Source organism: Chinchilla lanigera, unplaced genomic scaffold, assembly GCF_000276665.1.
Source record: "Chinchilla lanigera isolate Chin_1 unplaced genomic scaffold, ChiLan1.0 scaffold00065, whole genome shotgun sequence".
Classification (NCBI taxonomy): Eukaryota; Metazoa; Chordata; class Mammalia; order Rodentia; family Chinchillidae; genus Chinchilla; species Chinchilla lanigera.
In genome coordinates, this window is record NW_004955466.1 from 13,954,633 (window position 1) to 13,967,675 (window position 13,043).

Consider the following 13,043-nt stretch of genomic DNA (forward strand, 5'->3'; position numbering starts at 1 on the left):
CTCCCACTTTGGACAATGAATAATGTCTCTCAATTTTTGGTTTTTCTCCGGTACCGGGAACCGAACTCACGACCTTGCGCTTGCCAGGCAGGCGCTTTGCCGCTGAGCTAAATCCCCAGCCCCAACTGGGTGAATTTTAACAGTTGGAGTTTGTACTTTTTTTTTTTTTTTTAAACAGAAACTTGATGTGGCTTTAAATTCAAAACAATTTAGCCAGGTGTAGCTTCTAAGAAATCTGAGGCTGGAGGATGGCAAGTTTGAGGTCAGCCTGGGCAATTTGGAGAAATCCTGTGTCAGAATAAAAAGGGTGAGGATGGGGCTTAGCACTACTTGAGTTCAATGTCAGTATTGAATAGAATTATTTTTAACTATTTAACAGTTTACCCCAAGCATCACTCAGGCAGCACATTTGCTTACGGACTGACTGTCCTGAGCATTGCTCAGGCAGGTGTCATTTCAATTAGGCAGTTCTCATTTGCATGAGATACACTCGTACATCTATTTGTTTTATATCAACTGCTTTTTTGCATACTTTATTCAGAATGTTGTCCTCACCTTTGAGGTTTGTTTCTAGTGAAATCTGGTAAGTTCTGGTTACTTTCTTTTAGCAGTTGGTGTTTCATTTGTGAAAAATAACCTCAACTCTTACCATAAGTGCTTGTTAGATGTGATTTTTATACTTATCCTAAACCCAGTGATGTTCTTTTACAATAAAACGGACACATTGGGCACACTGAGACTGAATAGGAAGGAAGTGCCAAAAGATCTGCAATAGAAAAACTGGAAAAGGAAGAAATGTTAGCATATCATTGAGGAGAAGCCTGTGTTATGAAATGGAAAGACAGAAAGACATCGCTTTATTGTAAACTGTTAATTCAGAAGGTGGTGGTGTCAATATCTAACAAGCTGCCTTGTAATTAAAAAGGAAAAAATATTACACAATATTTATACACTTTCTTCACCAAACAATACGGAACTCATTAATTATTCAAAACAAGGGGGTTCAAAAAGTTAGTTGGTTTGGATTAGGTCTCACAGACCAAATAATTGAAAAGTATGGGATAGCAAAACACCAATCAAGATGTTCATCATCGATGGCATCACTATTACATTTAGTGCATAGACACTTTATCAAAATTAGACCACCCACAGAAAAAAGGAAACACCAGCACGACAGTGTAAAGTGTGTTGTTCAAAGAAAGATAATAATGCAGAAAGAATTCAGAAAGAGTAGATACTATTGTCTAGATTATAATATTGTGTTCTGTATTAAATTTTTTCCTTTTAAAAATTTTTATTAATACATGTTTGCAATTCATGAAGTTCGCAGTCATCTATAAACACTCATCTTGGGGAGTGGTTGCATGTATTGAATGTTTTAAGATATACCATACACAGTCGGGTGTGGTGATGCATACCTGTAATCCCAGCACTTGGGAGGCTGGGGCAGGAGGATCGCCGTGAGTTCAAAGCTAGCCTAGACTACTTAGTGAGTTCACAGCCAGACATAATGAGGCCCTATCTCAAAAAACCAAAAACCAAAACAAAACAAGTACCATACACAGAAAATTTATTGAATAAATTTGATAAAATTATCATTTTTCTATTTCCTGTTATATAATAAAAATGAACAAAAACATACAATTTTTGGTCATCCTGTATTTAAATAATTGGGTGGATAAGTGGTTAAAGACATGGAGAAGGTTCTACCCAGTTCCTGCTGAGACCTTCCTTTACCCTCTGTGCACAACAAGCAGATGAACCCCTTATCACCTGCCTGCAGTACACACGGTGTAAATACACGTCCTAAAGTATTTTGCACTTTGCTTTTTGTGCCAAATACTATCCCAGTATGGGGTACATTGGCAACAAAAGTGTAACCCCTGCCCTCTGTGAGTGTGCACCCTACGGGGGACAGAGGTGACACACAGTGTGTCTGTCCTGCGGCGGTAGGTGCTGTAGAGAGCACTGAGATGGATGAGGAAGGCCTTGCTGCCCGTGACTGGGCACAGGTGTGGGCACCCATGAACCTGTAGGAGGGAGGGGTGAGCCAGGGGACCCTGAGGAGGGAGGCTGCAGGTGGAGGCTGGCAGGGCCAAGGCCCTGGGAGGATGAGCCCAGAACAGAGCCACAGAGAGGGCAGAGGAGGAGAGGGGTACACTTCTGTGGACCTTCAGCTGAGGACTGCACACAGTGGGCAGTCGCACCAGGACCAACCCATCCTCTCACATTCTTTGAGGAATAATGCTTCCACTGTTGTTTCCTTTGTGCCTAAATGTTTGTGTAGTGTAAATTCCCGAAGTGTGATGGCTTGGTGAGAGGGCAGGTGCTTTGTAAGTACTTGTGTAGGTGCAGTGAAACTCTTCTCCACGAGGGCGACAGTTTCTCCTTAAAAAGTGTCTGGGACGGGTAGTTTGCTAGGGAGGCAGAGACACGGGAGATTATATATGAACTATAGTGTACTCTTCAAATGAGCTTTTTAGGAGAGAATTCTCTGGAAAAAAAAATTTTTCCAAACTTATGTTTGTTTTATAGTGAATTTTGTGGAGAAAATCTCAGCAAACAGAAGTTTACTCGAGCAGTGAAGAAACTGAACACAAACATCCTTTACCTTTGTTTTTCTCAGGTATGGAAAATGTATTTTGAACCAATTTCTAATTTTTACCTAGCTAAAAATATTAATCAATTCTTTGCTTTTTCTAGCATGTAAATTTGGATCAGTTACAACCACTGCACACCCTCAGGAATCTCATGTACCTGGTCAGCTCAAGCTCGGAACACCTGGGCAGGTAGGCTGAGTGTGTGTGCTTTTGTAACTCTTATGAGTGGAGCAGTTGTGTGCATTAGCAGATGTCTTAGTGTTACCCAGTCCTGACTTTTCCAGCAGTCCTCTACTGAAGGAAATAATACAGTCATATTTGAACTGTTATGGAGTAATTTCTTAGAGAAAGTATCAAACATATTTAACACCTAATGTGCGGCAGAAGAACCCACATGTTTCTGGAGTGAGTCCATGTGTAGGTTCCCTGAGGACCAAAGGCCGTTTTTCACTTCCTCAAGCCCGCATTGGTTTCTTCTCTGGCTTGACTGGTGTCTCCCCTGCCTCTTACATGTTTTCTCCTGAGCCTCCATGTCATAATAATTCTTATTAAGTTTCTTTTTATTGCTGAGTCAGTCTAGTCATCCTTTTTTGGATATGAAGGTATTAGAAGATTATACAGTGAACTGATTTGAAATCCATTGGCTTAAAAACAGAAGTTAGTAACAAAAAAGACCAACCAGGGGCTGCAGTCTGGTCTGCAGATCTTTTTAGTCTCAGCCCATAAAAACGTGAGATAGATAGAGCTCCTCTTGGTTCCATGCCAGTCCCCTTTTGTGCTTGCTCTTAGCAGGTGTGCTATCTCTGCAGAGATGGACATGACTAATGGCTTTATGCTTTGGAATGAGAACTCAGACTGCATCAGATGTTTGCACAGCCGTAGGCTAGTGTGAGTGTTCTGAGTATGTTTAGTAGGCTGAAGTGTGGTGGTTCGGATTTGGTGTATTAATTGCATTTTTGACTCAATATTTTCAGCTGATGGGTTTACTGGAGTGTAACTTGAGTCTCTACAGAAAATGATGAAATTTTTTATTCAACATGTACCTTAGAATGCTTGCTATACACTGTATGGGAAGTGTGACTAAATGAAAGAAGGTCTGAGGCAATGAAATTGCTTATGATTTTCTGGGTCAGAAGGCTCAAAATTACAGAAATGCATTTTCTCCCCAGAAAGAACACTGATAAGAATTCCAAAAGAGTTCACTGAGCTTTGACAAATGGATTCTAAAGTTCAGCATAGTCTGTAGAGAAATTTAGAAAATGAATAATGAGGGTTGGCTTGACCTTTCAAGACATTAAGCTGATTAAAACAGGGTGCTGTTAACATGCAAATACCTAGAGCAAGACTTTTGAAACACAGTGTATAGATAGGGGTGGCATGTTGAGTCAGCTAATCATCACTCAGTAGTGTTGGGTGAGCCAGTTGGTATACAAATTAAATTCCAGATATAAAAAAAACTTTAAAAGGACAGTGTTCTATAATCATACGGTGGGGAAAGAATTCCCAAGTGAGCCACAAACCTAAAACTATAGGGAAGAGGGATTTTACAGTATGAATTTTACAGTATAAAAATTAAATGTCTCAGCTGGGCGTGGTGGCACGTACCTCTGACCCCAGCACTCCAGGAGGCTAAAGCAGAAGGATCGTAAACACCTAAATGTTTCTAGTAAAAATCACCTTATCTTTAACGAAGTTAAATAGGTTCTGCAACATGTATAATAGGCCAAAGATTAAAACCTAGGCTACTTAAATCTTTCAAATCAATAAAGGAAAGGCAGACAGTAAAAAACAGACAAGGATTCAAAGGTGTACACCAAAAGAGATGAAAACCATCAGCTTCAGTCAAGAGTAAGGAAATACTGTTCGAATCAGTTTTCCATTTTCAACAGTCAGTTTGAAAAAAATGGAAAAGATCAATTATACCCAGCATGGGTGATTACAGGCACTCTCTTAACACCAGAGGTGAGTATCTTTAGAAGGTACGAAGTTTCCAGGCGTTGTAGTGCATGCCTGTAATCCCAGCACTCCAGAGACTGAGGCAGGAGGATTGCCTCAAGTTCGAGGCCAGCCTGGGCTACATAGTGAGACCCTGTTTCAACAAAACAAAACATTTTCTATTACCTTTTGGTTAGCCTGAGGATTACCTTTCGGCCAATTTCGAGGGCTCTGCCCTGCATGAGTACACACAGCTGGGCTCTTGGTCACATCTGAGGTCCTGATCTGCGGGCAGGAAGTAGAGCTCTTAGCGCCCCTTTTCCAGGTGCTCAGTTAGAAAGAAGGCATGGAGAGGATTGTGAAGGAACCTGGGCAGCACTGACTTCTGGTTTCTAGCTACACCATCCAAATTGGGCCTCTCATTCTGAACCCAGGATAAACTGTTCTTTTTTTTTTAATAAGTTCAAAGTTACAGAAAAGTTACAAAAATGAAAATGGTGCAGACGTCCATATACTCTCTTTAATTAGATTCACATACTGTTAATGGTTTAGCCCATTTGTTCATCATTTGCTCGTCCTCTTCTCTGTAAATGCACATGTATACACAGATACACAAATATTTTTCCCAGAAGGTGTAAGTTGTACACATCAGGTTCTTGACCCCTAAGTACTTTCGTGTGCATTTCCTAAATGAGATACTTTATGCACCACAGTGATGGCCCTCAGCAAATTTAACATGGATGCAGTACTCTTACTTGCTATGTAGTGCACATTTGTTAGCGGTCCAGACCATTTCCTACGTAGTGTTTTTCCTTTCTAGTAAAGGATCTAATCTAGACTCGGCTATTACATGTAGTTATTATATTTAACCTCCTTTAAATGTGGAACATTTTCACAGTCTCCTGTCTTTACAGTATGAACATTTTTTAAAAAAGCATAAATCCCCTTCCCAACAGAACTTTCCTTCGGGGTTTCTCTGTTTCCTCCAAGTGGTCTGGCTGTGCAGGCCGGCAGGGGTGCTGCCTGAGTGTGCGCTCCTGCTGCACCCATTTCTGGAGGCACAAATGTGAGTTTGCCTCGCATTTGTGCTGAGGTCTTGGTCCCTAGTCAGGGTGCTTCCCAGTTCCCTGCTGTGTGGTTTCTGTGTGTTTCCTCCTTTGTGATTAACAAGCCATACAGGGGAGACACTCCAACTGTGTGGGTACCTCTGTCACAGTCTCCCCTAGGATTAAGTGTCTCCTGGAGGTTCTTATCTGATCCAGTGTGCACCGTGATGGTACTACATTAACACATTATTATTTTCAAATGAGATGTTTTGCAAAAGAAATTTTTACAAAGCTAAAAAGATTTTTTTTTTTTTTTTTTTTTTGGTCTTAATTGATAGACTGAACTCCATGCAGCATCATGAGAAAATGAGTATTCTGGCTTTAGGGCCTTGACTAAAAAGAAATCATTCATTCAACTAAAGTACCAATTGGAGAAATGACTTCTATCATCTTTTTTTTTCCAAGACATTACGGGAAGGAAGAACCAATCCTCCTGCTACTTAGTTCCGTGTGCTATGTTCCTGGCTTGGAGTGTGTTGGGTAGGAAGTACAGTATGGCTCCAATCTTCAAGTGATGGTGGGGAGACACTGGGTGGAGAACCACCTCAGAGCCTCTAAAGGGTCTCTCCTCCCGCTCCTGTGGCTACTTGGCACTGGTCAGTCCACACTGGCTACTTCAGGAATCTTCCATTTGTTCAAGTTTCATTCTGAGCACTTAATTGAGTACCTGCTCCATGCCAAGTGGAATCTGCCATATCTATGGGAGTTCAAGCAAAAAACCAGGCTTCAGGGAGGTACCTTGCAGAAACTCTGTCTGCAGAAAAAAAAGGATGTTTCTTCCCTGTGTCATTCGTGCCTGTGTCCTGGGAAACCCTTAAGGAGAGCCCTGGGGAAAGTGGCAAACCCATGCTGTGGGAGTCCCCAGAGTAAAGAGGCAGCATCCAGGAGGAACAGCACATGGGCTGAGCCTGCAGCTGGGAGCCTTAGCCTGGCGCTGAGTGCTGTGGCGAAGTTGAACAGTGCAGACTCAGCAGTCTTGAGCGAGGGACAGAGAGAGCCCAGCAGAGGCACGAGAATTGTGAATCCCTTGGGGAAAAAGAGGCAGCCTCTGAAACAAGGCGGGAGGTAGTAAGGGTGAGGTGTGAGGGCCTGAGCTGGGTGCCACATGGAGGGTGGAAAGGGGTTTGGGTGGTGACATCAGTTACTCCTGTGTCCCCCTGGTACAGCCTGAGGAGGAGGGAAGAGTCTCAGCTGGCTCGATTATCTGAGTCTGAGGTAGTAACTCTCAGATCTAGAGATCTGCTGGGCAGGAAGAGATCAAGTAGGAGAGGGATAGGAAAAGATGACTCTGGAGTGGACCTCCTCGCCTAGGACACAAAGGCAGACAAAAGGAATCAAGTGTAAGGAGAACCTTAAGGAAGTGGAAACAGACTCTGTGGAGCTAAGGTAATGGCTGCAGTGCTCGTCAGTCTGGCAGAGAAAGCTTTGAGGGGTGCAGCGGTCCCCTTCCAGTTCTTACGCATCTCATCCTGTGAAAAACAGTGACTTCTGTGTAGGTAAAGGCTTTGAAGCCCTGTGAATTGCTCATGAAATCAAGGAGAAAACGCTGGGGTTTAATCCTTGTAAAGCCCTGAATACCATACTTCGAACATATGCGTTAGCAGTGATTGCTGTGTCCCAGTTGAGAAGCGAAGTTGTCTTATGAGAATGAGGGCTTCTTGACCCAGGAGAGAGTGAGCCGGAAGGTAGGGACCTGGTGAGGGACATTGGATGCCATTACCAGCCTTTATTGTTCCAGGGGCTGCCAGGAGTTTGAGGCCAAAGACTAAAATATGGCAGGGTATTTTCATCTTCACGTGTTACTTCGAAGTCATGATCAGTGAAACCTGTAATTGAGCTGAGGCCTCACATGCTTATCCTGGGGGCACCAGCAGAAATACCGGCTGCTGAAGGGATTTGGACCTCACTCTTTAAGCAGCTCCAGGGCTGAGAGGCCATGGGTGGGGGTGCCTGCCTGGCCCTCCGAAGCAAGTAGCTGGCAGGCATTTGAAAGGGAGCAAGGAAAAGAAGTAGAAAGGCCTGTGCAGGCTTTTCCGGAAGAGTGGCGCTGAAGAGCCCAAGAAAGCACTCTTGGACTTGGCCATGAGGATGTCATTAGGGCCCTTTGGTGAATAAATAGTTTTCACCTGAAACACAGTGTAGACAAATGCACTGTTACAGAGGAATATATGCTGAGTATGTGTCTCATTCTGTGCAACAGATGTGTCCCTGGAAAATCAGACATGGATATTTTCAAGTGCCAGAGCCTGCTGTTGACAGTAATCTAAGAAGCTTTGCTGATTTGTGTACAGCCATATCATTTTTGATTTTTGAGCATGAAGAATTTTTTCTGTAAGGAAGGGAGGTTTCATAAAATAGGAAACATTTGTATAGTTTTGCTTATATAGTTTACTACTTGTTACATTATAGAATACACCAAAGTATACATCAGATGGCTATTTCTGTCAGGATTGTGTCATCAGAATGCTGTGAAAAATGTACACTGCACTTGTTTAAAACAGGAAGTCATGCTTTGAACACCAGCATGGGTTCTGTCTGTGCATGGATTTTCTTTTGTACACAAACACCATAAATAGAATTAAGGAAAAGTGTAGGGAACCTCATTGGTTTCTTGTTGTACCCTGAAGAGAAATGGTGGTAGGTATGAGAAAAATAAAGACAGGAGCTGGGGTCAGGTGGAGTTATCTCTTGCCTGATGAGCAAGAGGACTGCCCAAAAATAGTAGAGCGTTTATTTATACCCTAAAGAGGTTGGTTAATCTTTTGTCTCGCTGCTCAGCAACCAGTTAACAAGTTACAAAGGCTTGTTTACTCCGAGGGGCTTGTTTACTTTGAGGAGCTCCTGTGTTCTTGGGCTGGCTTCATCGTACATGTGTAATTGTTTTCCAGCTTCATCTGCTCTCAGCATCTCTCCCTTTTGTGTTTAGTTGCAGAAATGATGGGTGTTCAGTTGAAGCTGGAAAAGCTATTCTTGAAGAATATAGTCCAAAGTCTGTAACAGCAGTCAGTTTTCAGTCTACTTGGCAACTGTCAGAAGTTGTTGGTGACTTGAACCTTTTTTATAGCTAACCTATTACTGTGGCATTGCTTCTTTACGTCTGGAGGTTACATTTTCTGCTGGATGTTTAAGACCAAGTTAAGGTGAGATCTGTGTAAATAATTTAGCCTTTTGTTATCTATCAAGGTCAGTTAAGTGTCCTCTGGATTCATCAAGGGACCAAGTACAGCATCTCTTGATCTTCTGTCAGTGTCAGCCATCTGGATGAGTCATGGCCATTGATTGACCAAGTTGCTTTGTGTGAAAGCTTGAGAGATTTTTTTTTGCCTCGCCTGGTGACTCTCCTTAGGCACACTATATATCGTAGAATCACTTTCCTCTGTGGTCCCATAATCTCCTTGATCAGGGATTCAACCGAGTTGTAGGATATCACAGCAGTTCTCTTATACCCTGAGTCTTCACTGACCTCAGAAGGCATGGCCAAAATATTGGCTGTCCTCTTAGCCCAATTTATCTAATTTTTGGTCTCCAAATCTCAGTTGTTAAACATCCAGCAGAGAAGATTAATGTTATTAACATTGTAAGAGAGGCAGTAAGCTTAATATTACAATCTGATCTGAATAGCAAACACCTTAGAACATACAAATGGAGCCATTTTTTAACAACCATGGATATCCTAATACTCAAATCCCAATAGAATGTTAAGAAGCAACAGTTACATATTTTTACCCAAGAATTTAGAAATCAAAACCATACATAACATAGCTACATGACAATCATGATAACATTTTGTAACATATTTAAATTTTCATTTTGACTTAACATGACCTTTTTAACCATTTATCTCTATCTAATACATAAGAAGCTTTTATCTACTTTGTTTTCCTTTAATGGGATGTACATCACAAGTTTTTGTTAAAGGCAGAGGTCTGAATCTGAAGGAAAATCTTACCACAATAAACAATCTTTGTTTTACATTTTGGAAGACCCGCAGATCCAGAATCATGAATATATTAAATACACCATGAGGTTAACACTAATGAATTACCATATACATGTGAAAACCTTTGTTAAAATTTAATTTTGTACCAAGAGCATCTTTTATGAGAAAACCTTATTGTAATTTTTACTGAAAAACTTACTTCTGACCAAATGACCCAATTATTTGGGTGTCTCCCAAGAGACCATGGAGATCACTGGGGGCTCCTTATTAATGAACAAAGGTTGGCCACTCCTCTATTCACCAATTGGAGTCCTACCCATTAATTTCTCCTCATCCTAAGGAATGTGGTTAAATATCCTAATTTTGATGTCATTTAAACCAGCTGGTAACTCAGGTGAAAGCATGCTTTTAAATCTATAACCCAATCGTATTATGAACAAATGATAAAAGAAAAATTATTGAGCTCAAAATAAAGAACAGCTCTTTACAGAATGACAGACACGCAAACCAGTACACACAACAAACATCTTTACAAAATCAGAGTGCACTCAAGTATATTTCTGACCAAATTGAATTATAGTAACTCTATCACATTTTAGAAATTTATAATTTAAATAGACTAGTCAGATTTTGTTGTCAGTTAGCAGAGATCTCATACAAAATCTTTGCAAGGGATAGAATCTTTTATCAATAGTGAATATGTATATTTTGTATTTTATCCTCTTAAGAATACTGGTAACTTTCAGCTCTGTATCCCTATATGCTTTATTACCTATTTAGATCTTAGATTTCCATTTTGTCAGTTTCTTCAATAGGCCCCAGGTTGAATTTAGCCTCATTGTTGTCTATAGCTGTGACACAGTCTCTGAGGAATCACTGTCACAGGACTGTACATCAGCTTCCTGAAAGGTAGAACCAACTTCTCCAGATCCGAGTTCATGATATAGCCGGACAGCACGCTCTGGTGCCCAAATAGGTCGCTTAGCATTCTCTGGAAAAACACAAGCATACCCTCTACCCCAGGTCAGTAATGGACTGGGTCCCTTCCATTGTCGAGTATGGAGATCTTTCCAAAGGACCCTTCCTAACCCTTTTTCTTCTTCCTGATGGAATTGTCTTTCTGCTGCTGTACTTCTGTCTCTTCTAGAATTTAGAAAGTTAATAGTATATATAGCCAAGCGGAGTCTATTGTGAGGTGTGAAATTTTTTTTTTTTTTTTTTGTCTTTTTGAGACAGAGTCTCGCTATGCAGTTCAGGCTGGCCTTGAGCTCATAGCTTCGTAGCCCAGGCTGGTCTCAATTGAATTTTGATAGTATGGTGAGCACGTTCAACAATTCCTTGATCTTGAGGGTTATAAGGAATTCCTGTGATAAGGGAAATACGAAAAGTTTTACAAAACATTTGGAAAGTAGCACTTGTAGATGCCGGACCATTGTCAGTCTTTTTTTTTATTTTTATTTTTATTTTTTTGGTTTTGGTTTTTCTCCGGTACCGGGAACCGAACTCACGACCTTGCACTTGCCAGGCAGGCGCTTTTGCCGCTGAGCTAAATCCCCAGCCCCCATTGTCAGTCTTAAGTGTCCGTGAGCAACCAAGGACACTAAAGGCATCCAAGCAATGAGCAATGACATGTTTAGCTGCTTCACCAGTGCTAGCAGAAGCAAAACTAAACCCTGAGGAAGTGTCCACTGAAACGTGGACCCAGTGTAAAGAACCAAATTCAGGAATGTCAGTGACATCCATCTGCCAAAGGTGATAGGGGTATAACCCCTGGGGATTGACCCCTAGAGAAGGTGAGGAAAGGTGTATCATACATGAAGAGCATTGTTTAACAATTTCTCGGGCCTGTTCCCCGGTCAGATGGAACTGTCTGCATAAGGCAGAAGCACTTTGCGGAAAGGTGGCTTGAGAAGCAGAAGCCTGCTGAATGGCTTCTGAGGGGGTAACAGTGACAGCACCCGGCAGTCTGTCAGTAACAGCGTTCCCCTCAGTGAGAGGTAACACCAGGGAGATTAGCCAGTGCAGATTGCCAAGAGAATGAAAACTGCTGAAGTGAAGAAAAAGGAACAATGATGATTTGCACTTCATGACCAAAAAGCTAGATAGCACGTGTTCTTCCACGTGCGATCAGTTAAAAGGGAATAATAGTTTTATGTGGAGTATGTGGCATATGTAACCAATGTAAAGGACTCTGAGATTGCCACAAGACCCCTTTGGGCATAGACTGAGTTGGAAAAATAATTAAAAGCTTTGGCAGAGATGGGTCAACTCTAGAGAGCTGAGCATTAGAAAGAGCAGATTAGCTTTACCTAAGGCAGTTTTAGCCTCTGGTGTAAGTGTTCCTTGAGAAGTGGGGGCCGGATCTCCCTTGAGAATGTCAAAGAGAGGACTTAAACCCTGAGTACTGGCCGAATGGCTGCAGCCACACACTCGGCACAGGGTCGGACTCTTTGCCATTCCCCGTGGCGGACAGCACCATTGGAAGCGGCGCACAGGGGCCTGGTTATTAATAGAGAGTAAGCGAAAAGCAGCACATTTCTTATCTTGAGGGTGGAGAGGGATAGAAGAAAAAAAACAGTCCTTTAAATCACTCACCATAAGAGAAAAATGTAGGGGAATAGCTACAGGATTGGGCAATCCTAGTTGTAGTGCTCCCATAGGTTTCACGGTGCAGTTGACTGCCTGCAAATCTTGGAGCAATCTCCATTTTCCTGACTTTTTTTTTTTTTTTACAAATATTGGGGTATTCCAAGGGCTATTGGAGTGCTCTAGGTGCCCTGCCATCATCTGTCTGTTCATTAATCAGTGTATGAGCTGCTATAATCTCCTAAGGGACCATTGATGAACCCAGACAAGGTCATCAGACATCCAAGTTATCTGGGATGCCATCCGTGGGGTCGGGTTGATGCGGGAGGGAATCTTCTGCCACTTAGCTACTCCCTGGAGCCATTAGGTTAGAACACACCACTCCCACCTGGACACGCCTTGGCAGGTGTCAGTGCTAAGCAGCAGCTTACTGCTTCATTGTCTGGCGCAGCACCTGGGGCGCGAAGCCCTGCAGGAAGCCATAGAGCTCAGGGAACAGGCCCGTTAAGTCCCCGATGAGGGTGAGCGTCCCCTCTGTCTGGGAGATGTTTGCCAAAAAGATGAGGAGCTCAGTCCTTGCTCCCTGCGCCCCACTGTCACTGCCAGGTCCGACCAGCTTCTGGTCAGCCCCTGTATCGCCCTCCCGGCCCTGCTGTCGCCCTTGCCACGTGCCGTACCACAGGGTGCAGCGCCAGCCAGCGCGGCCCTGGCCTTGTTCCCCGGGGCCGGGCACTGGCTAGGCACCAGCGGCAGGTCCCTGGCTGTCTGAGGCTTCTCATGCCCCATTTCCACACCGCCTTGTTAGCCTCCACCACTGTCTCCTCCTTTTGCTTCTTGACCGAGGTTTCCTGCGTGTCTCCACAGCTCCTCATCCCC

The 13,043-nt window shown here is 42.7% G+C and overlaps 1 protein-coding gene across 1 annotated transcript in view; it reads left to right on the plus strand.

The window, feature by feature from the left end:
- Atg14 (autophagy related 14) overlaps positions 1–13,043 on the plus strand; it is a 74,196-nt gene that overhangs the window by 56,322 nt on the left and 4,831 nt on the right. The window contains exons 8-9 of the mRNA XM_013521995.1: positions 2,536–2,626; positions 2,704–2,789. Of these exons, the coding sequence (XP_013377449.1) occupies positions 2,536–2,626; positions 2,704–2,789 (177 nt within the window). The remainder of the gene's footprint in view (positions 1–2,535; positions 2,627–2,703; positions 2,790–13,043) is intronic.